We start from the raw sequence: 21630 nt of genomic DNA on the forward strand, positions 1-21630 counted from the left end.
TCCATACTCTCCACACCACTTTACATTGTTTATCCACATTATTTCTTCATATCATAAAAAGGTGAACTGAACCACTTCTCCACTTGGACCAAAATTTACTGGAAAATATCTACTCTGTTGAGTTTACCATATAGCCAGTTTCTTTTCTGGGATGGTCATAATTCATAGGTGTAAATTGCTTTTATCTTTTGGCTGAGTGATGAATAGATTTGCCCCTTTAATTAGCTGATAAATTAACAACCCCATATTCATCTAAATAAACAAGACTCATAGGATGATCAATCAAAGTTTTAAGTCAAATCTCACAGTACATCATTTTGAATGAAAACTATCCATGATTTACACAAGCTTCCAATTCTCACTCACCCACACAACACAAGATTGATGAAGCCTTGTCATAAATTTATGATCCAGGCACAAACTTGGTGGCATAGACCCATGCATTGTTGGCCACAGGGTTGTCAAGATGGTCCAGTAGGTTCTCAAGTGGTCCTTTGCCGGTGACGATGGCTTGGACAAAGAAGCCAAACATGGAGAACATGGCTAACCTGCCATTCTTGATTTCCTTGACCTTGAGTTCAGCAAAGGTGACTGGGTCATCGGCGAGGCCAAGAGGGTCGAAATATTGTCCACCAGGGTAGAGGTTGTTACCCTCCCCGACACCGGGTAGGCCGTTTATGCGGAATCCCTCAACAAGCCCCATCAGAACAACTTGGAAGCCAAGTACTGCTAGAATGCTTTGGGCATGAACAAGATTAGGGTTGCCCAAGTAGTCCAGACCACCTTCTGAGAAAATCTGAGCTCCAGCTTTGAACCAAACTGGTTCCTTGAAGTCCACTTTCACCCATTTTTCTAGGACCTCAGGTGTGATGCATCCTAGTGCTCCAAGCATTGCCCATCGGCCATGAATAACCTGACATTGTTAAAAAAAGTGAAGGGTTATTGTCTCGGTCTCAAGAATAATGATTCTCAAACCTAACAGTAATGCTAGCCGAGGGATTCCAATGCATCCAAGGGACAGAAATCCCTCAGCTTTGCATTCTCGGTTTTATTTTTTTTTACACCACCATTGAATTGTCTAGTGTTTATTCAAGTCTCACTAGGGGCATATTTTAGTTATGGGTGTGTGTTTGTATTAACTTCTCAAAATAAAAATAAAAAATAAATTTTCAATTTTTTTTTTTTTGGGGGCAGAAAATGACTTGATCAAATGAAATGATTGGAGCAAAATAAAAGAGGAATGAATAAAAAATCTCATGTAGTGTGTTAAAAGAAAGTATCACTACATATACTATTATAATTAACTGATCATTGAACAAATTAATCAGCATTTTTGTTGATACAAATATAACAGGTAAAAACCATTTTTCTAGTGAGAGAGACACACATATAATACAAAAATATAATTACCTCAAGAGCCCTGTTCCTGGCAAAGGCCTCTGGATCAGCAGACAAACCAGCAGTGTCCCATCCGTAGTCACCGGGAAATTCTCCGGTCAGGTATGAGGGAGTCTGAGCTGAAAAGGGTCCCAAGTATTTCACTCTGTCCGGCCCATACCACAATTCATTCCCCTATTCAAATCACAAGCAAATAAACACAATCTTAATCACCTAATCAACATATACATATATAATATATATATATATATATAGAGAGAGAGAGAGGGGGGGTACCATGGTGATTTTGCCAGTGCCCAAAGAGACAACATCTCTAAGAGGGTTAGCACTTGATCCCCTGGTTTGACCCAAAAAAGGGGTTGGGCTAAGGACAGTGCTGGAGCTAGCAGTGGCTGCCATTAACATTGATGCCATTGTTATTCTCAAAACTTGGGGAGTTTTAAACAAATGTTTGTGGAAAGAGTGAGAGTTGGTATCTGAAAGTGTGTAGAAGGAAACCCAGGTGTATATATGCGTGGGAAATTAGAATCAATTGAAAGATTGGTGGTTAAAATTGGATGAATGGATGTGGTGGTGATGAAACCTGGGCTGTTTCGCATCAACCAATCACAAGGCTTCAAAAGATTTTTGGTATCTCCATTTCATATCCTTCTATCCACAATTTATCTTGTGTCTCAAATATACTGTTATTTATTGGGAGAGATATGTGTAAAAATAAATTAAAAAAATAAAATAAAATAAAAAATTATGAGAGAAATCATCATGTGTATGCCACATGGACAATTTTTTAAAATTATTTAGGGTATTCGATTAGTTGGTATAACTTTTTTTTTTTTTTTTTTTTTTAGGGGTGATAAAATGGGTCACAACCTATCAACTTGTCCATATTGGCTCTTTTATTAATAATTTTGGGTGAACTATATTTAAAATATATCAAAATAAGTTGGTTAATTTTCGACCCATATTTTACCAATCACATAATAAACACACATCTATTCTAATTGCACTCAACTCATTTCTCTATCTCAAATTCTCTTACTCACTATCATCTATTTCTCTCTAAATTTGTCTCTTATCAATCTCCTCTTTCTAAGTTTCTCTCTCTAAAAATTTTACTCTTTCCTTTACTTCTTTCTCTCTAAAATGAATTGATAAATATTGCTGAGTTTAAGATTGTTTTTCTTATTTGTTATTTAATAAAATTTTAAAATCTTTCTAAAAAAAATAATTAAAAAATCTTAAAATAAAAAATAATTAAATAATTTTAAAAATAAAAAATAATTAAGATAATTAAAATAATTTTAAAATAAAAAATAATTTTTAAAAATAATAATTAATGTGTTTACGGATCATAACAAGTTGATCCTATATATTTTTGACCCTTTTTAAAAAAGTTGAATATGAATCTTGATTCATATTTAACCCGCATATTTTTAATCCAATCCAATTTACCCATTTGCCACCCCTAACTTTTTCTCAAAGGACAAGTAAGGGTACCAGTCTCATCTTAATTATATGTGAGTATCTACCTAAATAAAAAATTCATCTGCTGTGATTGATTGTAATTGTGATTAGTTTTAAAAGAATGTAAGCTGCAAAATTACGTGTATTATGTATATAATGCATACAGGTCAAAACCTGAAGCATTGCTGAATTGGGCTGGGCTGGGCCTGCTTGCAAAAAGGCCAAAAGTGAAGAGGAATAAATTTGGGTTGGGTTGGGCCAGTTGGCCAAAAGAGGGAAGAGGAATAATTTGGGTTGGGTTGGGCCAGTTGGCCAAAAGAAAAAAAAATCCTGATTGCGGTGAACGTGGATCGAACACGTGACCTTCAGATCTTCAGTCTGACGCTCTCCCAACTGAGCTATCCCCGCAATTTGTTTTATAAGTTTTTCTCTTAATACTTATATCATTTTGACCTTTCCGCACTAGGATGTTCCACAATACATATATTTTTTTAATAAACCATTCACATAAACTGCAATAAAGAAAGAGACAAAAAAGGAAAAGATAAACGAGTACGCGTATGTTTACTTAATCCTATCAAATAATTTTTACAATATTTTTGGAGAGACTAGAAGCCACTACTTTTATATTTTGAAGGACAGTGATGCCATTATGCCACATAACCCCTTAAAAATAAAAGGTAGCCTTGCCAATTGAATTTACCTTGCAGTCGAGCACTACCTTGAAAATGCTTTATTTTTTTCAAATGAAAAAAAAAAAAGACTACTAAAATAAAATAAAAAATGAATGGACTATTTAACTAGCACTTCCAAATTATATTTGAGCAATGGACTTTATAAAAAGCACTTCCAAATTATATTTGAGTAATGACAGTCTCTTTCTTTCTTCTTCTTCTTCCCTCGATTTTTTTTTATAACCTCTTAGATGAGAGCAAAAGCAATACTAGAAAACGTCCATGTTTTGGGCATTAGCATTCTTTTTTTAGAAAATGTCCTTTTCCTCAGTTCCGTTCACTTGATTAGGAGCCAAAAATATGTTAAATGTCTCTTTGCGACCATAGAGGAGGAAAAAAACAAAAAAAAAACTCTCATTCCAAAAATAAAGGGCATTGGCGTCCAAAAAAGAAGAAAAAAAAATTGGTCGGCAATCCAGAGATATGTTTTCATGAAAGGAGAATAATAGAAAAATACGAATACCAAATGATAACATTAAGTAATTTGGGCATCAAATCTCCAAAGTCCAAAGTTCTGTAAATAAGAAAAAGCTTAAAGTAATGTTCATAAAATGCTACCATCATTACATTATTAATGTCACCGGGGAGAAAAATGGACGAACTGCAGCCCACGATGCTCAACAGCTTTTTTGTTTTGTGTCCTCAACTTGCACCATTAGAATGTACACCAGAATGGCTTCTAAAAGGTTTCTCATACAAAATTATGCGGCAAGCCGGCATCAGTGAAAGAGACCGGAACCCTAGTCGTAATTACCTTCTTAAAGCACCATAATTCCTTGTGACCTACAAACAGAGTAAACTTAGGGTCCAACTACGGATATGTTGCAAGAGTATAAATGATACCAACGGTGTAATTAGAACATGCTCCAAACAGATAAAATATAAGACTAGATCTGTTTTGGAGTTGTGTAACTACTACTACTTTTCAAGATGGTGATACCATGACCAAATTATGTAACTAGACTACGTTAAGCTAATATAGTGAGATTTTTGCTAATGGCAACTTAACACAAAGAAGCATTTCCCTAATTATTTACAATTGGCTACCCGAAGCCATCACAACAACTTTAGTTAAAGAATAGACTACCATATACTTCCTTACTATCTCATCCCGTGTTTAGTTTTTTCTTCCCCTTCCAGTAACATTATCCCAAACATGTGACCATCAACTAGTTGTAGAAGCAAAAGAAAAGGCAATGAGTTCCCAGAAAGGGTAGGGAATCTTGAAAAAGAGAGCAGTCATAAAATAAGCCCTCTTGTGGACATATGTCTAATATATTTCTGTATACATAAGAATTAAAAAATAATAATAAAAAAAGATGCTTAAAAATCACTTACTCGAGGTGGAGGCTTATTCAGTCTCTTTGCCATGTCGTCATCATCATCCTCGTCATCTTTATTCATGAGCATTTTCTGAAATGAAAGCGAGGAGTTATCTGATTTCCTTCCCCGCTTAGAAGATGATGTAGAACCTCTACCCCTTCCCCTTGGAGCAGCTCTCTTACGCCCTTTGCCTTGAACACTTTCATCATTATCCTTCAAAGGAAATAACAAATTGGCTAAATAAGGGTAATAAGTATGTTAAGATGAGACCAACGGGTCAGTGGTCTAGCAATATTAGGCCTTTACCTCCCAAAGGGAGGTCAGGGATACAAGCCTCAGTCGAGGCATGTGTGAGTGAGTACCAAGACAAAAAAAAAAAATGTATGTTAAGATGAGTGTCAGCCTACAACAAAGGTCTGAGGTATCAACATGGTTGACTAGCAAATGACTGATGCAAGTGAATCAAGTGAAGGTGCACCAAACAGTTACTGACTCATAATGTGCTAGTTACACAGTCAATCGATTCAATTATAAGAAAAATGAGGGTAGTAACTTCTTTCCTCAGTTTTTCTTCCTTTTTCTTATTCTTAATTCCTGTATACCAGATTAACGGGCCAAAAAAGCATAGATGAATGTTGAAGTGGCAAATGATTGCCCAAAATTGTAGTGATTGTCTAAAATCTGAAATGATGATAAATGACACTCTAAGCCTAGAACCAGAAAGTCAGTGATATACTTAAACAGAAATTATTTATTAATTTATTCCAAACAGGTCTACTGAATGTTTAACTCATAAAACATGAAAAGAAAGCCAATAACTGACTTGATGGTGAATAATATGAACTAATTAAGAAGATAATTCATACCGAACTATCATTGACCTCGTTTATATTATATTGCCCTTCTTCATCACTTGAAGCAGAATCCACATTATCCTCATCATCAGTGATTCTTCGAACTGAGGCCGTTGCAGCAACTGATGCAGATCTGCAATAACAAGGTCATCTATGAAAGTTCTTTTCCAAGCATGAATATCATATCTAACTTCACACAATATATACTGAAAGGTGCAGCAGATATTTCTTGCATATGGATATATTCCTTCTTTGGCAGGAGTCCATACTTCCTCACCGTGTAGTCTTCTTGAAAATATATACTCCCTCCATCCCACAATAAATGTCACCCTTTGGAACTCAAAGCGTGCAAGTTCTAAAGCAACTGGGTGAATTGGATAGGGGATTATGGAAATTTGATTAAAAATTCAGAGTCCACTTATATTATGTCGTGGGAGAAAAGAAACCAGAAATGTACTATTCTGGAATTTGAAGGAATTGGACCAGACAGCAGCTTCACAGAAACCATTGCACATTAGAAGTGCCGACACTTCTCCACGACCTTATCAACAGAAAGAAATCCCCACACCCCAAAACTAAAAGCCCTATTTCTCAATTCATACGCAGACACGGGTAAGCATACACACAATGAGCAATAAAACTCATATCTTTTTATTTCTCAAAGAGCAGTATCAGGAATATTAATGTTAGACCAAAAAGCAACCTCTGTGACTGGCGTGATCCCATAGCTGCATCAAGAGTTGTCTGCTTCAAGTTACTAGAGCCCCTGCCCCTGCCCCTGCCCCTGCCTCTGCCTCTGCCCCTGCCTCTTGAAGAAGCCGTACCAACTTCAGAAGCATCCTTAGAGGACCTAAAAGGTATTGCTGACCCTTTCCTGCTTTTAGCGGTGGACTTTGAATTAGAGAATGTGGTATCATCATCATCGCTAAAGGAAACCGCACTTCCAACTCCTCCAGTACTTTTACTTCTAGTTTCCTATATAAAACCGAAATCAGAAGCTCTGAATACGGAACAGCATAAATATTGGACAAACAAGTATAATGGATGGAAAATTTTCTCCAGTGGAGATCAGTGCAAATCTGCACAGCAAGCTAAAGGCTGAAGAATTACCTCCAAGGCCTGTGCACTAGATGTGAACTGAGGAGCATCCTTAGTCTGCACTGACCTTTCCTTGACACGTTCCTGCAGACATACATCCATTGTCAACATGTCAGATAATTCTAGTGAGTCAAGGTTATCATTCCTTCCTAGATGCCCATGTGACGCCACAGCGACAACAGGGCAGAAGAAAAAAATTGTTCACTGAGTTTTCTGTGAGTTGCTTCTATACATACTAATTTCTACTAAATGCATAAAAAAATATCAAACACAAGAGCTAGCATGAAAGGGAAAATGGCAGCTAGAGAGAGAGAGAGAGAGAGAAATGCCTTCTCTTATCCACCAAAACATTAAGCCTACTTGATTTTTCTAGTAAAATGCCATCTTCATGGTTAAAAAAATTATAACCTCCCACGTAAAACGCCTCTCATTCATTTCTAATATATAGCAACAGCTGCAGTAGTAATACAGATGGTAAAGACAAATGACGAGTTGGCAGTTACCAAAGGCCCCAAGTCGCGCGCGTGTGTGTGTAACCACAGCTGTGCTAGACCCTAATGTAAGCACCACGCCCTCTATTGAGGCAAAGAATTGCCAAGACAATGTTCAGACTCGAAAAAGTTAGCCACCCTTAAAAGCAATATTAAAACAGAACTTGCCTCTAAGCATTCTCCAACTTTTAGAATCAAATCTTCCTCCCCAAACTTCACAGTCTCTGAATCCCGACCAATTTTATTCTGCCAAGTAGAAAAGCATACAATCATTAGCACACATTGACAATATCCTTACATGTGGCACATGCATAAAAAATCGAAACATTCTAATTTTTAATTATGTAATATTTTTAGTGCCATATAGTTGTGATCTGTCTAAAATTATGTCAAGATAGTATCAGCAAGTTTGTCGCAGCAACTTGGCGATATAAGATGGAATACTTACACGTGTTTCTTGGATGTTATATTGCACACAAGAATAGAAAGCCGTTTTGTCATCCTTGTTAACAAAATTGTGTAATGCAGCATCCAAATCATTGACTGGAAGGATCTCCATTTTCTGTAAAATTGGTCACTAATAAAAAAGAGGCACATAATGGAAACAAGAAAAACATAAAATTAACAACTTTACCAACATTACTTCTAATCTTACAAGTTACATGTCGTTTCAGTTGTTGTCTATGTAAGTTCTCCATGATCCAGCATTAGAAATACAAAAATATAAATTCCAAAAGAAATATATTCTAGTACAAAATGGAAAACCGGAAAATCCATAGTCGTAGATACAATGCCCAACTGGAGACTTCAATATATTTTGAAAATTCTATTCTAGTTGACCAAAAAGAAGGTTTTTCTTTTCCCCTCTTGGTAGCTATTAGACAGCCACTTGACCCAAAAGCTTGAACTAATAGAAGGCTAAACAATGAATTATCTCAAGCTCAAACCCTCCCTCACATAAGACCCCTCACACATGGAGAAACAAGCAGGCAAATAGAACGAACATTGAGTGGAAATAGACAGAAGCAGAATGGAAAAACAAATGAAAACAAAGAGACTTGAATCCAAGACTCTTAAAACAAAAACTGTTATACCATTTTAGATAACCACTTACTCCAAAAGTTCAAACTATAAGAGAATGAGCCCAACAATGTATACATTAAGCTCTCTTAGGTTGCTCATTTCTTTCCTTCTTCTTTTTTATAAAAAGAAACAAATGAGTTGCCTGTAAAAACTCTTTGACCAAATATCTAAACATATGTATTGTCAGTGTTCATGACTTACCAAAAAAAAAAAAATGTATTGTCAGTGTTCATGATGCACAAATGAACTGATGAATCTTATAGTTAAACAACTATAACAGGATGAAACTTGCTTCAGTACCAGATTATTCTCGGCAACTAAAGCCTCTATATTTTGCTGATTTAGTTCTTCTGGTCGAAGCCGTTCAGAATCATCAATTTTAGCTGCAGTCAAACAAAAAAATACATGTATTCCATCACGATGTAAGCAGCCAAACCAAACACCTCTAAAGGGGAAGACACGTAAACCATGACTATATGTATTAGAATCTAAGAACAATATATTGACGCTGGATATCTAATTTCTAGAAAGAAAAAAACAACAACCAGGAGATGATAAAAAGAATAAGGGACAGTTCCAGATTCCAACATTCTCATAAGGAGTTTAATTTCCAGGAAAGTTCAAATAAATAAATGCATGTTTGATAAATCAGTAGCATATAATTGTTAGGGTTTGGTCGATCAACTTCAACTGTTGTAGAACTTAATTAAAATAGAAGGAAAATGAACAAAAGCTGCAGCTGAATATGCATTGAAAAATCAATGATTTCACCTTCTATTGCATGTTGCAGTCAGACCGCTCCATAATGTGAACAAATTCAATGATGTCAAAGAAGGTTAAAAACAAAAGCACAAAGTATAGGTTACGTTAAAAAAAATTGGACTGCTGGTAAGCCAGTTCAACCTATGGACTGACCTTAGCCAATGGGGGCTTGCTTTCATGTCTAATGTACTTCACTTCTGGAAGAGTATTGGAAGTTAGAATCTCCCCATAATTTGCCTTTGCATTATCTGTCAACCTTCCTTTTGAATCTAGAAATCTTACTCATTATACTCTCAGACTAATCCTTTGTTCTTTTCCTACCTGTATTTTACTATCTATGTGTGAATGAATGCCTGTGTGTGAGAGAGAGAAAGAGAGAAACAGAGAGAGAGCAAAGGTAGTTCCTTCTGAAGTGACAAGCTGTGGGCAGTTCGATTATTGAAAAATAAGGCATCAGATATCTTGGGTTTTTTTTTTTAATAATTATTTATATATAAATATATATGCAATCCTCCATTGGTAACTATTTGGTGGAGCTCAAAATAGCAGCACTGGTATATGTGGTATTAGGAAGCAAAAGGCTGGCAAAGCCAAATTAGGTTGGGAGGGAGGGTTGCCATACTTAAAGGGCAGTTAGGAAATACTAGGCTATCTAAAACTATTTTTGGGGGATATAAAAAAACCATTGGAACTGCCCAGTTCACACGGTTTAAATTTTTTTCAAAAGATACACAGCTTTAAGTGACAGAAAAAAGTTAATGGTGCAACCTACCCCCTGACATGTTAAGAGAGGACAGAACCAGTCACACCAGTTCTGCTCTAAAAATAATTAAGGTATACAGGGTTATAATCAATCTCTCTCTCTCTGTCTCTCTCTCCCCCCTTTTTACTAAGTATAGAATGTTTTAAACACATGAATGTTCTAGAATGGCAGAATTAACCTGTGAAAGTTTGCAAAACTCTGACAATTACAACATTACTATAGGCACATAATCACTCGTAAATATGATTATTAAATACTTGTAACTTCTAAATTTTGATCTCACCAACTCATATTAAGAAAATCATATGGTACATCGAGCTTGTTTGATAGTTCACAACAATTTAGTTTTCAGACAACACTGCACCATGCACAGAGCAATAATTCGTGCAGAAATACACAGGTACAAAAGCAAGGACAGGATACGCTTGGTGTTACCCCTTGATAAATATAGTCTACTCCACTTGAATCCAAATTGACAAATAGGAGAAATCATTTTTTTTAAGGGGAAAAAAAATAAAGGGTACCGAATTACCTCCACTGTGACCTTTCTTAGAAGCCTTTGAAAATATGAGAATATCCTGGGGATTTGCAACCTACAAGAGATCTAAAGAGAGTTATTTACCTTTTGATTTAGCATCATATTCATTATCCATGATTAGTGAACGAAATAAGTTACCTTCCCTACATACTTTTGCCCAAACCTTTGAGGATTTATTGTCATAAATCCAGAGTAATCTACCTGTCAAATCAAACAGTAAAGCTAAGTAAAACAGATTGGTAAGGAGTTAGTGGGAAAATCAGATGTGCCAAATTTGAAATCATCTTCAATTGTAGTATCACTTGAAAAATGTAGGGAAATGTTACCTTCACTCGCACTAACGGAAGCTTGGGTTCTGATCCGTAAACAGCCCTTTGGCTAGACTTCTCTATCAGATTTCTAACCTAAAACAATTTCAAGGTACAAATTTACACTTACACAAGGAATAGCACACTGTCGCCAGAGAACACTACCATATCAGCTGATAGATGACAAGTTAACAAAAAGTCTATTTCTTTGCCAACTTGGGGATGAAACTTCTAAAAAGGGGCTTACCACTTTGTCCAGATGTTCAAGAATTGAAGTTTGATCGTTAGGATCAATGTCAGATTCTTCCTTCAGCACAATCTGCATCATGATAAGAGTCGTTCAACAGAAGTTCTTTCACAGATATCCTAAATGACATGAGCTTACCTCAGTATATTCAAAATGCCTCACAGAATTTAAAGGTATCTTGGTTGGGCGATATTGATTTCCCTGTACAAAAAATGATCAATATCAAATTCAGTGCGATATTAAACAAATTAAAAAATTGAAACACACACTGCGTCAAAAAAAATTAGGGAAAAAAAAAAAAAAGGAGAGGAGAATGATCATTGTAGGAAACTAGAAATCGCTCACAACCTTAATTTCTAAAAGAAGTACGTGTTTTGGCTTTGATTCTCCATCAATGAGTGAAGTTGCAACAGAAGAACCTGGTTGAGTAATGTGAAAACCCATGCCCGGGACTTCCTGTTGTCACGATAAACGTGATATGAGATAGTGTAACTAAAAGTAAATTCATGAAGAAACATCCATATCATTTTGCACCTGAGGATCAACAAGACATTCATGTTCATGCCCCCACACTACGAAATCCAGGAACCGCGGTAAAAAATGCTCGTTTATTGCATTTTTAGGATTTGTCTTCACTCTGTAATGCACATGAGAAAGCAAGATATATAATTCAATACATAAATATCTTAAGTTTACATTAAAGGCTGTGTACTCAACTCAGCTCAATAAAGCATTTTACTAACTATTTAAGGTCAGCGACATGAATCTTGTTTCGCCATTCCGCTCAAAGTCCATAACGTCAATTAAACCACATTTTATCATGTCATCCCTATTTCAATCCATGTCAGTTTTTTGTCTTGCCCTACCCTTACCAATACCCTCATTGAGGACCACATCATTTTTATATTAAAAACTGTGTAAGCACCTAAAAATTGAACATTTAATTGAATTTTCAAGATCAATCAATATCTTCTCTATTCATGCCTGATTTAATACAATTACTGAGAAATAAGCACAACCTGTTTTGATGAAGTACCAGAATATTGAACCAGTCTGGAACTTGACATCCTTCTTGAGTTTCAGGTCGCATCCACTGTACAGCATGTGGTGTCTGAGGAATAAAAAATAAACCCAGCTAATAAATAAGTTCTAGTCAGTAATCAGAGCATCTGAAAGCAGTTGGTCCAAGACAAAATACCTGAAACATTCTATTAAGACGTTCATCTCTAATGTTTCCAAGGCCATATAGAGCAACAGATGTTGAACCCTGTGATCCAAGTTCCAAGTCATTCTATGAAAAAATTAATGAATGGTCCATACTCCTCAGCCTCTAATTAATGGAATCTACAGACCCACCTTCTTGATAAGAATGGGATACAGAGTGATCTGTCCAACACCAGAACCTCCCAGAACCATTTTTCCAAAATAGTTCACAAGATTGCATGCTGAGAGAATATCAACTGCAGAAAGGTTGTCCTGTACAACAGTAGACAACAACCCATGATTAATATACTTAACAAGATCCAAGAACTCTCCTATTTTTAGGCAATATTCCTGCATTCTTAACTTCTTTCATAACCAAATTATATCTTTGATAAATTTCTCTTTCCTACCGTCAAACTTTGCAGTAGTCTTGTTTAGCACCAATTGGAGTAATACTCCTTTGAGGATGGAGGAGGGGGATCATACATTTCATTTGAGTACGTAGAGGAAGGGGATCAGCAAATCATTTGAGTAAGGGAGTGAGAGTAAGAGTGAGAGAGGGAAAGGTAAAACTAGACTAACTAGAACTTAAATTCATGACCCAAAACCAGCAAGTTGTGTGATTGATGCACTTATGTTTCATGGTTATAAAATAAATAGAATTTCATGGGTTGATTTAAAAATTAATAAAATCAGAATACTTGATTTTTAGGAGTAGCACGTTCAAAATTTGGTCAAAGATTTTAAAAGATGCTAATATGAGCAAGGGAAACATGAGAGAATAAACAAATTGTGTGAAGAATATAACAGATATATATAAAGATTGTGTGGTACAATCCATACCACTCCAGCGGGATCATCATGATTTCCATGAATACTGAACACTGGCAAGCCAACGTTGAAGTGAGGATCTTCATAATTTACATGACCAAATCTGTAAAGACCAACAATTTGTTACGAAGTGAAAACTGCCTTTCAAAGGCTGCTTGATGACTAATACAAATACATGCATACCTGCCAAAAAATACCCACACTTACACACACATATGTAAGTGTGTCCGCAGTGCTATCAAAGGCCCAAGGCGCACTAAGGCGCTAGAGGTCCTTTGGAGCCTAGGCACAAGGCGAGGCGCACAATTGAAAAATTAAATTACTATTATAGCATATTCATATTCAACATTAAAGGCGCAAATGTTGTTAAAGGCGCACCTGGCCCACAACAGGCGCAAGTGTTACGCCTGAATGAGCCTGGAGCCTACGCGTGCCAGGTAGTACTTTCATGGTTTTTTATTTTTGTTTTTGTTTAAAATAATAAGAGTTCATAAGAAATATTAAAACATTTATATATACACTTAACACAGAAACCAATGCTTGGGGGGGATGTTAAGCTCCACATTTTCTCAGAGTTTCAAAATGAATAGTTGAACGAAGTCAAAACGGGATGCATCCTTAGCATAAATTGGTTTCATAATAAGAACTCTGCAAACTCAATCCAGAATAATTAAGATCTTAACAAGCAATCACATTGACAGTGTTAAGAAGACAGGAATCAAGTTGAACTGAAACTTATCAACCTTTAGTAATGAAGTATCAACTTTCCCAAAGAAAGGAAGGGAAAAATATTTTCAAAATCAAAGGCTGTCAAGAGCAAAAATAAATCATTACGAGTTTGCGAAGTTCACAATCTGATCACTGACAACTTGAAACTGTACCGGTCGATCATTTAAACAATAACGCCGTAGAATCTCAATGGCCTTCACTAATGTTGTCCTTGAAGGCTTATTCTCGTGAAAAAGATCACCACCAAGGAGTAAGAAATCCACCTGATGCCACACTGGAGTCAATGTACAGTGATCTTTAATATGCACAAGCTAACAAAAATCCATTTAATTAAGTTTTATAATTTGTGATAATCAACTAGTTCTGCATGGAGTCAATATTTCATAATTAGTTAAGAAAATAAAGCAGAAACTGTAACATACTTTCTGTGTCCATCTTCAAACATAGATTTAGTAATGTAAACAACATATCATCATTTGGAAGAAAAAATGGAAAGAACCAAGATTATTTGAGTGCAAAAGCAACTTGTCCAAGAAAACAAAGAAGAGGAGCAGCAGCTGAGGGAATAAGCTAGCAAAAACACAGGGAAAATAAACAAGAATTAGTTGGGACAGGAGTTCTTGAGGGGGCTACAGCTAACAGCTGTTGGATGAAAATTGAAATAGTGGATGCATGCAGGAGTAGAGGGGAACAAACTTGGACTGAAAAGCATAAGATTGGCAGTATAAACATTTGTAATGTACAGAAGATATATCAATAATATATTAAAGTGAAGTTGAAAAAAAAAATTATCACCTGCTTTTGCTCTGCTATTGCACATATCTCTTCAAACGCTAGGAATGAATCATGCCGACGTATTTCATCCTTCTCCATATAGCCCAGATGGCAATCTGTAGCAACAAGTACTCGAAGCGTATCGCTGATATCCTCCCTGAAATTTTTAATCGTTATATATGACCAGGAATATTTTTAGCAAAACATATGAAGAATTCCATACTACCTGAAATTTCATCCTAGGTACCAACTCAACAAACATGCACATCATCATTCTTGTTGTGATCTAATAAAATGGTGTTTCCCAATGGCCATGTGGATTCTGTTATTCTACTCTTTTCTATTACAAATTACCTCTCCTATTATTCTAATATTTTGAGGTATGTTCTCATTACTTCACCACCCATGTTAATTCTGGTGCGTGGCCGTGGGATGCGTCCTGACAGACTAAGAAACAAACCAAAATCGATTATTTCTCACACCACTTCTATTGATCCATGGAGTATATGTGCATACCTTTTCTGGTTACTTCTATTTTCCATTTCAACATTCTCTGTTCAAAGACATGGAGGAGTGGTTTTTTTTTATTTTTTTTATATTTTTTTTAATTTTTTTATTTTTTTTTACGTATTACTGACCAGCATTTAGTTCAATATAAGATAGTTGGACAACTTTATTAGCCAAGGCACCATCAGGTGCTTCCTTTGTTAGCACAAAGCCTTTAACCAAGAACAATCTAGTGATTTTAATGATTACAAACCATTAATGGTGTTTATGGACTAATGTTTTCTTTGAGTGTTATAGATAATTCATATTCCAAGAATGACCTCAATAAAGCAATAACGATCACATCAATGGGAAGGAATGGATGCAAAGAGACGTGAAGTTGCAAGAAACCATATGCAAGAGACTACAACAAGCAAGCAAGTAACTCAAAAAAAGGAAGAAAGCAAGAATACCTCAAAGCCTAAGCAATCATGGACAAAGCTTAAAGAAAGGGGTAGATAGCTCGGTGAGTGTTTAGGATTCAATGTCAAAGTATTTATGAATCCATTTGAAGCTCATCTCTATAGGACCATTCATATCATATCATCATTCATATGTTCCTATATCCATTGGCAATAGACTATGAACTTCATCATATATATATAATTGAGATATAAAATCATTGCTAAAGAATGAGTTAGTTTTTTTTTTTTTTTTTCCTAATTGGGACTCACACACACTGCCTCCACTGAGGTTCGAACTCCTGACCTCCCTTTGGGAAGTAGGAGCATTGTACCGCTAGGCCATAGGCCTGTTGGTGAATGAGTTAGTTCAAGCTTGCATAAGTTTTGAAAGAATTCATCACTTGAGTTAGAAATGCTAGGACCATACACATCAATCACATGATTCATATTGGTCACTAGAATGTAAGGGTTAAGGCATATGAAGCCTTTGTTACCATGACTTAGTAACGGACATTAGGACCCTTGAATGCGCCTCATGAAAAACTGTGTTTTTGGCTAAGTGTGAAAAATGAATTTTTGTAATAATGATTATTTCAAAATAATTTTTTTCGGTAATTACTCCTTATACTTCAATTAGCCAAATTTGATTTTTTTAGATTTTTTCATCAATTCTACATTGGCCTACACAGAGGATCAAGTTTTACCAAATCTGTCAAGAACCCCAATTTGTACTAAAACTGAATTTTTACATTTTGATTTAGTTGGATTTTAATTTTCTTGTATTTTTTATTGAATCCAAATAAGGGGTACTTCCTTATTTACATTGTAAACTTAAAGTAAATGGACATATAAAATAGTAAAAACATTTACAGTGATTTACTAGATGGCACCATGCTGTCGATCAGATGACCAAAACAGAGAAAACTCATTTTTTCATTTACTCATCTAACCGATCAGATCATCCGATGTGTGCGATCAGATCAAAGAAAGTGATCGCCCAGATCAACTCATGTTATCTATAAGATGAATAAAACAGTGAACTCACGTCTTTATGAAGTTCGATCACTTCAATGATCTAACCGATCAGATGGGTCCAAGTGACCGATCAGATGCTTCATGTATTCGATCAAATGACATTTGGATCTGATGTTAACGATCAGATCATTCATCTAATCGATCAGATGACTCCAAGTGATCGCACAGATGGTACATGTAACCGATCAGATGGACTAAAATTTCAGATCTGAGAAAATGAATTCATATTAAACGGCTATATTCTTCAAAGGGGTTATAAATACACAATGTTTGGACATTGTGGCATTGGAAAGAAATAGAGAAACCTTCTTGAGTATCAAAGAGGTTTTGTTCTTCATCTTCTTCATCCTCTCACACATATCATTCATAGAGTATTGAGCTTCATTTGTATTCATTTATACTCTAGTTATGAGCTTTGATTTGCATATCAATCTTTGAGAGATATATTCTTGTGCAACAAATTTCTATCTACAATCAATTGTAAGGGTTGGTGTGACCCAAGGATCGGTGTGATCCAGCAAAATTCTAAGGGAAGATTGTTCTCTTAGCAAGAAGAATTAGAAGCAGTGTGTGTCTTATACTGGTTTGCTCTCCTCCCATAAAGAGGTGCTATAATGGGATTGAGAAAGTCTCAAGAGGGATCTTGAGCCGAGGAGTAGGAGTTACCGAATCTCGCTAAATCGTTGTGTCAAGTGTTTGCATTTCTCTTCCCTTATCTCTTTTACAATTGTGCTATTAATTGCTTAAGTTTATATCCCGATTATTGCATAATTGTTATAAGGTGTTTATTAGAATTTGCAAATCAATTAAAACCGAAAATTGGCCAGTGTTTACCGACCACCCCCCCCCCCCCCCCCCCCCTCCCTCTAGAGTCAATACTTGGGTAACATCCTTATTTATTTATTATCTCATTAAACAACTTGATTAGCCAACCCACCATCATCATTTAAACGATCATGAGCATCTTTAACTTTATTGAATTTATGTTTCATATAAACTACTTTAGTTATACTAATTTCTGATCCTTTTTACTTTAATTTCTTTCTCCAACTTTACATTTTTATATCAAAGGTTTCCTTAAAAGTGTCCAAAAAACTACATTATCAACAAACAACATTTCAAAAAATATTTTGAACTTATATGGACTTAGTGTCAATCCTTGGTATAATCCTATTTTTAAAGAAAAATCATTAGTTTCTCCACGTATATCTAATATATCCTAGACAATTTTAATAAAATTAGTAAGAATTATTTCTTCTTCTTCTTTCGTTTCTTTTTGCTCTATCATGTGCCACTGTAAGTCTGTCAAAATCATGTTAAAAATATTTCTTTTTGCCTTGTGCAATCTTCAATCAATTGTCTTATATGGTCAATGGCCTCCATACTCCATAGTAGATCTATGGGACATAAATCTAAATAGGTTTTTAATAATGTGGATTCTTTCCTTAATCTATGTTCTATTACCCTTTTCATAGTTCCGTAGTACGAGTCACTCGAATGTAATTCATCAATAGTTAATATATGGATGAAAAAAAATTGATAAGTACATAAATATTTTTCATAAGCTACCATGCATTCATCAATATGTGTGCTTGTACATAGGGTTCGAAGAAAGATATTTGTAAGGAGATCTATGAGAATTGTACAGTTTTTGTACTGAAAACAAGATATTTTTTCCATACATGGGAATGCATACAGGACAGACCACTAGTTTAAAGCTTTCCTTGGTGAATTGGGTATAATGTGCCAAATGTTATCCATGATCCTAACCCAAATAGTGAAAGATTGTTTGACGGATGACTTGTTGTCTTCCCACTTGTCAAACAAACCAAATATTGAAATTAGGTTCACCCGAATCACTTCCATTTCTAACATAATTTCTATTGAAATTATAGTGAACATTTAGTAAACAAGCAGGGGATGTTTAACCGTGAACAAATTGTAATTTGAAGAAGTTTCTGCATTAGCCACAGAGAGGGATTGACATAACTGCATCTAGAAATAAACAAAAATATACCCATCTTGTATTCTAAGGAACATGTTTTACCTTGACGAATCAGCCATGCCAACAAAGCCTCACCTCCTTGAACCTACAATTACACAGTGACAAAACATGATTAGCAGAAAACAACCACTTTATAAGGGCCAGGCACAACTCATAAGCCACTTTTCTTTGTACTAGAAGTATGGCACACCAAGTGAGTGCGGTACCGACCTAGACTAGAAAACTGCAATTCTCCCTTGGGGCAACAAGAAAAAACTCAATTTAGCTGGAAGCTGGAGGTTGTAAGTTATAAAACATCGTGTAGCTTCAAATCTTAAATTAAACAATTTTGATGCAGAGAAATAGTAAGTATCACCACAAGATCGTGTCCAGTTCATTAACCTTGATTTTTTTTTTTTTTTTTTTTAAAAGGTTCAAAATTAAAGTCACATAGACATAAAAAAGAGAGAGACCAAAGAATGTGAGAATAATGAAAAAGACAACAGAAATACTAATTTAAAGACTTTGCATTTAAGGTATAAATGAAAAACAGAACATTATTTAAAGAGTATTTTATACAAGGTGAAAAAACGGAAAACCCTAGAGCAACCGCATCCGATTACATAAAAGAAACAGCGAGCGATAATCGACATAAGTAAACAGCTAACTCGCTCTGTTTGATTGATTAGAACTTTGTGAGAAAGGAAATGAAATTTTGGAACCCTAACGACGGCCACTTCCACCCCCAGCCCTTGTGAAAACTCCAATATTTCATTTTCTTTCCTACCATTTCTCGGCAACCAAACACAGGCGAATGTTCAAAGATACGTAGAATAAGCATAAAAAGAAGGAAAAACTAGTACCTTCTCTTTCTCAGAACCAAAAGGGGAACGATTTCAGCAACAGCCAGAGCCGAGCAGTGGAGGGAGTGATAAAACGGTGGCGGGGAATTTAAAAGAGCAAACGAGTACAAAAGGGGAAAACCATGTTGACAAATTATTACATACGGAGTACTTTACATAGTTCCCTTTCTTGTAGGGATGACAAGATAGCCCGCTCATGCCCCGCCCGGCCCGGCCCGGCCTGCTTACAACAGTTAGAGGCCCCTTTAAATAGTTTTGGACCGGACAGGTTTATTATGAAAACCCATACGGGCGTAGGGCCGAGATGGGAACAGAGAAAGGTCGATAGCATTTTCCTGTGGTGCCCCCCCCCCCCCGGGCTCACCCACTTGCCCTTGTGATGTCTTATATAAAAAATTATTTTTTATGGTTGGAAGAATGTTGTATCATACCACTTCCTTCCCATGTTAGAATTAAAAATTTTGAAATAGACATTTAATATAAGTACGGAGATAGTATATAAATATATATATAAAATATAACTAAAAATAACTTCAAATAACTTAATAGACAGCTGATATGAGACATAGGGAGTATTTGGTTGGGACTAAGGAATGAGCAAAGAAGGGAAGAGAAAGAGGAAGATAATTTCTATATTTTTTATAAATATATAATAATTTTTATGGAGAAAAATCAAATAACCCCTTTTACGTGTAAAAAAATCTCCACTAAAATTAAACATTCCCTGAACTAAAGAAATACCATCAAGTTACTATGTACTCGTGCTAGACCTATTTATTAGGTTGTGAAATAACAAAATTATTCTTATAATTTAATATTAAATTTAAAATCGATAATTATAATTTTTAAATTATAAAAGTACCCTTTATAAGTTGATATTCTTCTCTTTTCACCCACTTTTTCTGAAAGCCCCTTTTGTATGGTCTGATAACAGGTCGTGTAGACCATTTATGTGAGCTTTAGCGCACGCTATACCCCTCTCTAAGTTAATCTCTCTATCTCTATAAGGTTCTCGCTCGCTGTAATCCAACTCCCTATTCCCCGAGATTGACTATTGATGGCTGAAAGAAGAAATCTGAGAAACGAAGGTGTTAGAAGCATAAAGATTGATTTGGGAACCAATTAACCATACTAAACCATATTCAATGCCCGCTACGGCGTCGTCGTTCTTCTTCGTCAATCTTCCACTACGTTGCAAGCTTAGGTTGCTGGGGAATTATAGGTGGTGGGTCGTGGTGGAAATGGGTCCAGTTTTAGAGAGAGGGAGGGGGGTGAAGAGGAACTAGGTTGACTCAGAGTGTGAGAGGAAGAAGACCCACTTTAATAGGGGTATTTTTGTAATTTAAAATTTGAAATTATCAGTTTTAAATTTAATATTAAACCATAAGATTAATTTTGTCATTTCACAACTTAATAAACGGTTTGGACACGGGTATATGGCAACTTGATAGCATTTCTTAAGTTCGGAGGTTTTTTAATTTTAGTGGGAGATTTTTTACACGAAAATGATAGTAAAAGGAGGTTATGTGATTTTTCTCTCAACTTTTATTTACTTTCAAAATTCTTGTTAAATTTTAGTGAAAATTTTCCGTATATAATGATATATTAGTAATATATATATATAAATACTCATTTCCTTCTTCCAATCAGATAAAAAAAATAAATGCATTTCAGTTCCAAATGATGCATCATTCATTTTTCACTTGATTTCATTCTTTTTTTCATCTCTTCAACCAAACAAAGAATTAATATTTATTTAATTATTTTGATTCAATTGTATAAATTTTGGAAAAATGTTTGTTTGATATATATTCCTAAATATGAGCTTCTAAAATTAAAGTAGAATTTTAAGAGAAAAAATCTCTTGAGTTGGAATTTAAAAAGAATATACAATTGTGATTGTTTGTCAAACAATTTTGGGTGGAAATGAGAATTTAAAAGGGGAGGGGTGGGAAATGGCCCTCACAGGTTGCCATCTCTACTTTCTTGTTCTCAAAATATTCTTCAAAGTAGCTATGGATATGAGTTCAAGTTTGAAAGCGTTCGACTACAATGTATAAAGATTAGAGGCAATGGATATAAAAACTAATGTCAAATGTTATTTTTTTAATTCACTTTCTCGTATAGCTATAATTTGAACTGGCTATGTAATGTTTTCAATTTTTACCGTTTTTCATTTTCAGGACTTTCTTGATTTT

At 35.3% G+C, this 21630-nt stretch overlaps 2 protein-coding genes and 1 non-coding gene across 5 annotated transcripts; all 3 read right to left on the reverse strand.

Moving 5' to 3' along the window:
• Nucleotides 1–275: 275 nt before the first annotated feature.
• LOC132307739 (chlorophyll a-b binding protein 13, chloroplastic) lies at nucleotides 276–1888 on the reverse strand. The gene is made up of 3 exons (XM_059805583.1): nucleotides 1675–1888; nucleotides 1411–1572; nucleotides 276–913 (listed from the first exon to the last, which is right to left on the reverse strand). Exons 1-3 carry the CDS (start codon nucleotides 1810–1812, stop codon nucleotides 404–406), a joined length of 810 nt encoding a protein of 269 aa, XP_059661566.1. The 5' UTR covers nucleotides 1813–1888; the 3' UTR covers nucleotides 276–403.
• Nucleotides 1889–3197: 1309 nt separating this feature from the next.
• On the reverse strand, nucleotides 3198–3270 carry TRNAF-GAA (transfer RNA phenylalanine (anticodon GAA)). Its single transcript has one exon. It is a non-coding gene; the product is annotated as a tRNA-Phe (tRNA).
• A 769-nt stretch (nucleotides 3271–4039) lies between these two features.
• LOC132307740 (double-strand break repair protein MRE11) lies at nucleotides 4040–19571 on the reverse strand. 3 transcript variants are annotated; one of them, XM_059805584.1, is made up of 23 exons: nucleotides 19433–19571; nucleotides 18633–18675; nucleotides 14622–14757; nucleotides 13932–14089; nucleotides 13110–13200; nucleotides 12420–12539; nucleotides 12262–12330; nucleotides 12083–12174; nucleotides 11598–11700; nucleotides 11412–11519; nucleotides 11202–11264; nucleotides 11064–11135; nucleotides 10835–10912; nucleotides 10647–10709; nucleotides 10503–10563; nucleotides 8746–8828; nucleotides 7811–7924; nucleotides 7531–7608; nucleotides 6884–6955; nucleotides 6477–6748; nucleotides 5786–5906; nucleotides 4935–5132; nucleotides 4040–4379 (listed from the first exon to the last, which is right to left on the reverse strand). In XM_059805584.1, exons 2-23 carry the CDS (start codon nucleotides 18647–18649, stop codon nucleotides 4347–4349), a joined length of 2202 nt encoding a protein of 733 aa, XP_059661567.1. In that variant the 5' UTR covers nucleotides 18650–18675; nucleotides 19433–19571; the 3' UTR covers nucleotides 4040–4346. The 3 variants fall into 3 exon arrangements, with proteins under 3 accessions (XP_059661567.1, XP_059661568.1, XP_059661569.1); XM_059805585.1 differs by lacking the exon at nucleotides 19433–19571 and having other exon boundaries at nucleotides 13932–14100; XM_059805586.1 differs by lacking the exons at nucleotides 14622–14757; nucleotides 18633–18675; nucleotides 19433–19571 and having other exon boundaries at nucleotides 13979–14089.
• Between the last annotated feature and the right edge of the window lie 2059 nt (nucleotides 19572–21630).

Source organism: Cornus florida, unplaced genomic scaffold, assembly GCF_030987335.1.
Source record: "Cornus florida cultivar Cherokee Brave unplaced genomic scaffold, ASM3098733v1 CherokeeBrave_3.0.0_Hap2_Chr05, whole genome shotgun sequence".
In the NCBI taxonomy this organism is placed as follows: domain Eukaryota; kingdom Viridiplantae; phylum Streptophyta; class Magnoliopsida; order Cornales; family Cornaceae; genus Cornus; species Cornus florida.

Excerpts from the sequence above, each read along its gene's own strand:
- LOC132307739 (XM_059805583.1), bottom strand. The coding sequence starts at position 1,812 with ATGGCATCAATGTTAATGGCAGCCACTGCTAGCTCCAGCACTGTCCTT. Across the intron at positions 1,573-1,674 it reads GCACTGGCAAAATCACCATG|GGGAATGAATTGTGGTATGG; the intron begins GTACCCCCCCTC and ends TGATTTGAATAG. Across the intron at positions 914-1,410 it reads CCAGGAACAGGGCTCTTGAG|GTTATTCATGGCCGATGGGC; the intron begins GTAATTATATTT and ends TAACAATGTCAG.
- LOC132307740 (XM_059805584.1), bottom strand. Across the intron at positions 12,540-13,109 it reads ATGATGATCCCGCTGGAGTG|GACAACCTTTCTGCAGTTGA; the intron begins GTATGGATTGTA and ends ACTGTTGTACAG. Across the intron at positions 7,609-7,810 it reads ATAACATCCAAGAAACACGT|AATAAAATTGGTCGGGATTC; the intron begins GTAAGTATTCCA and ends TCTACTTGGCAG.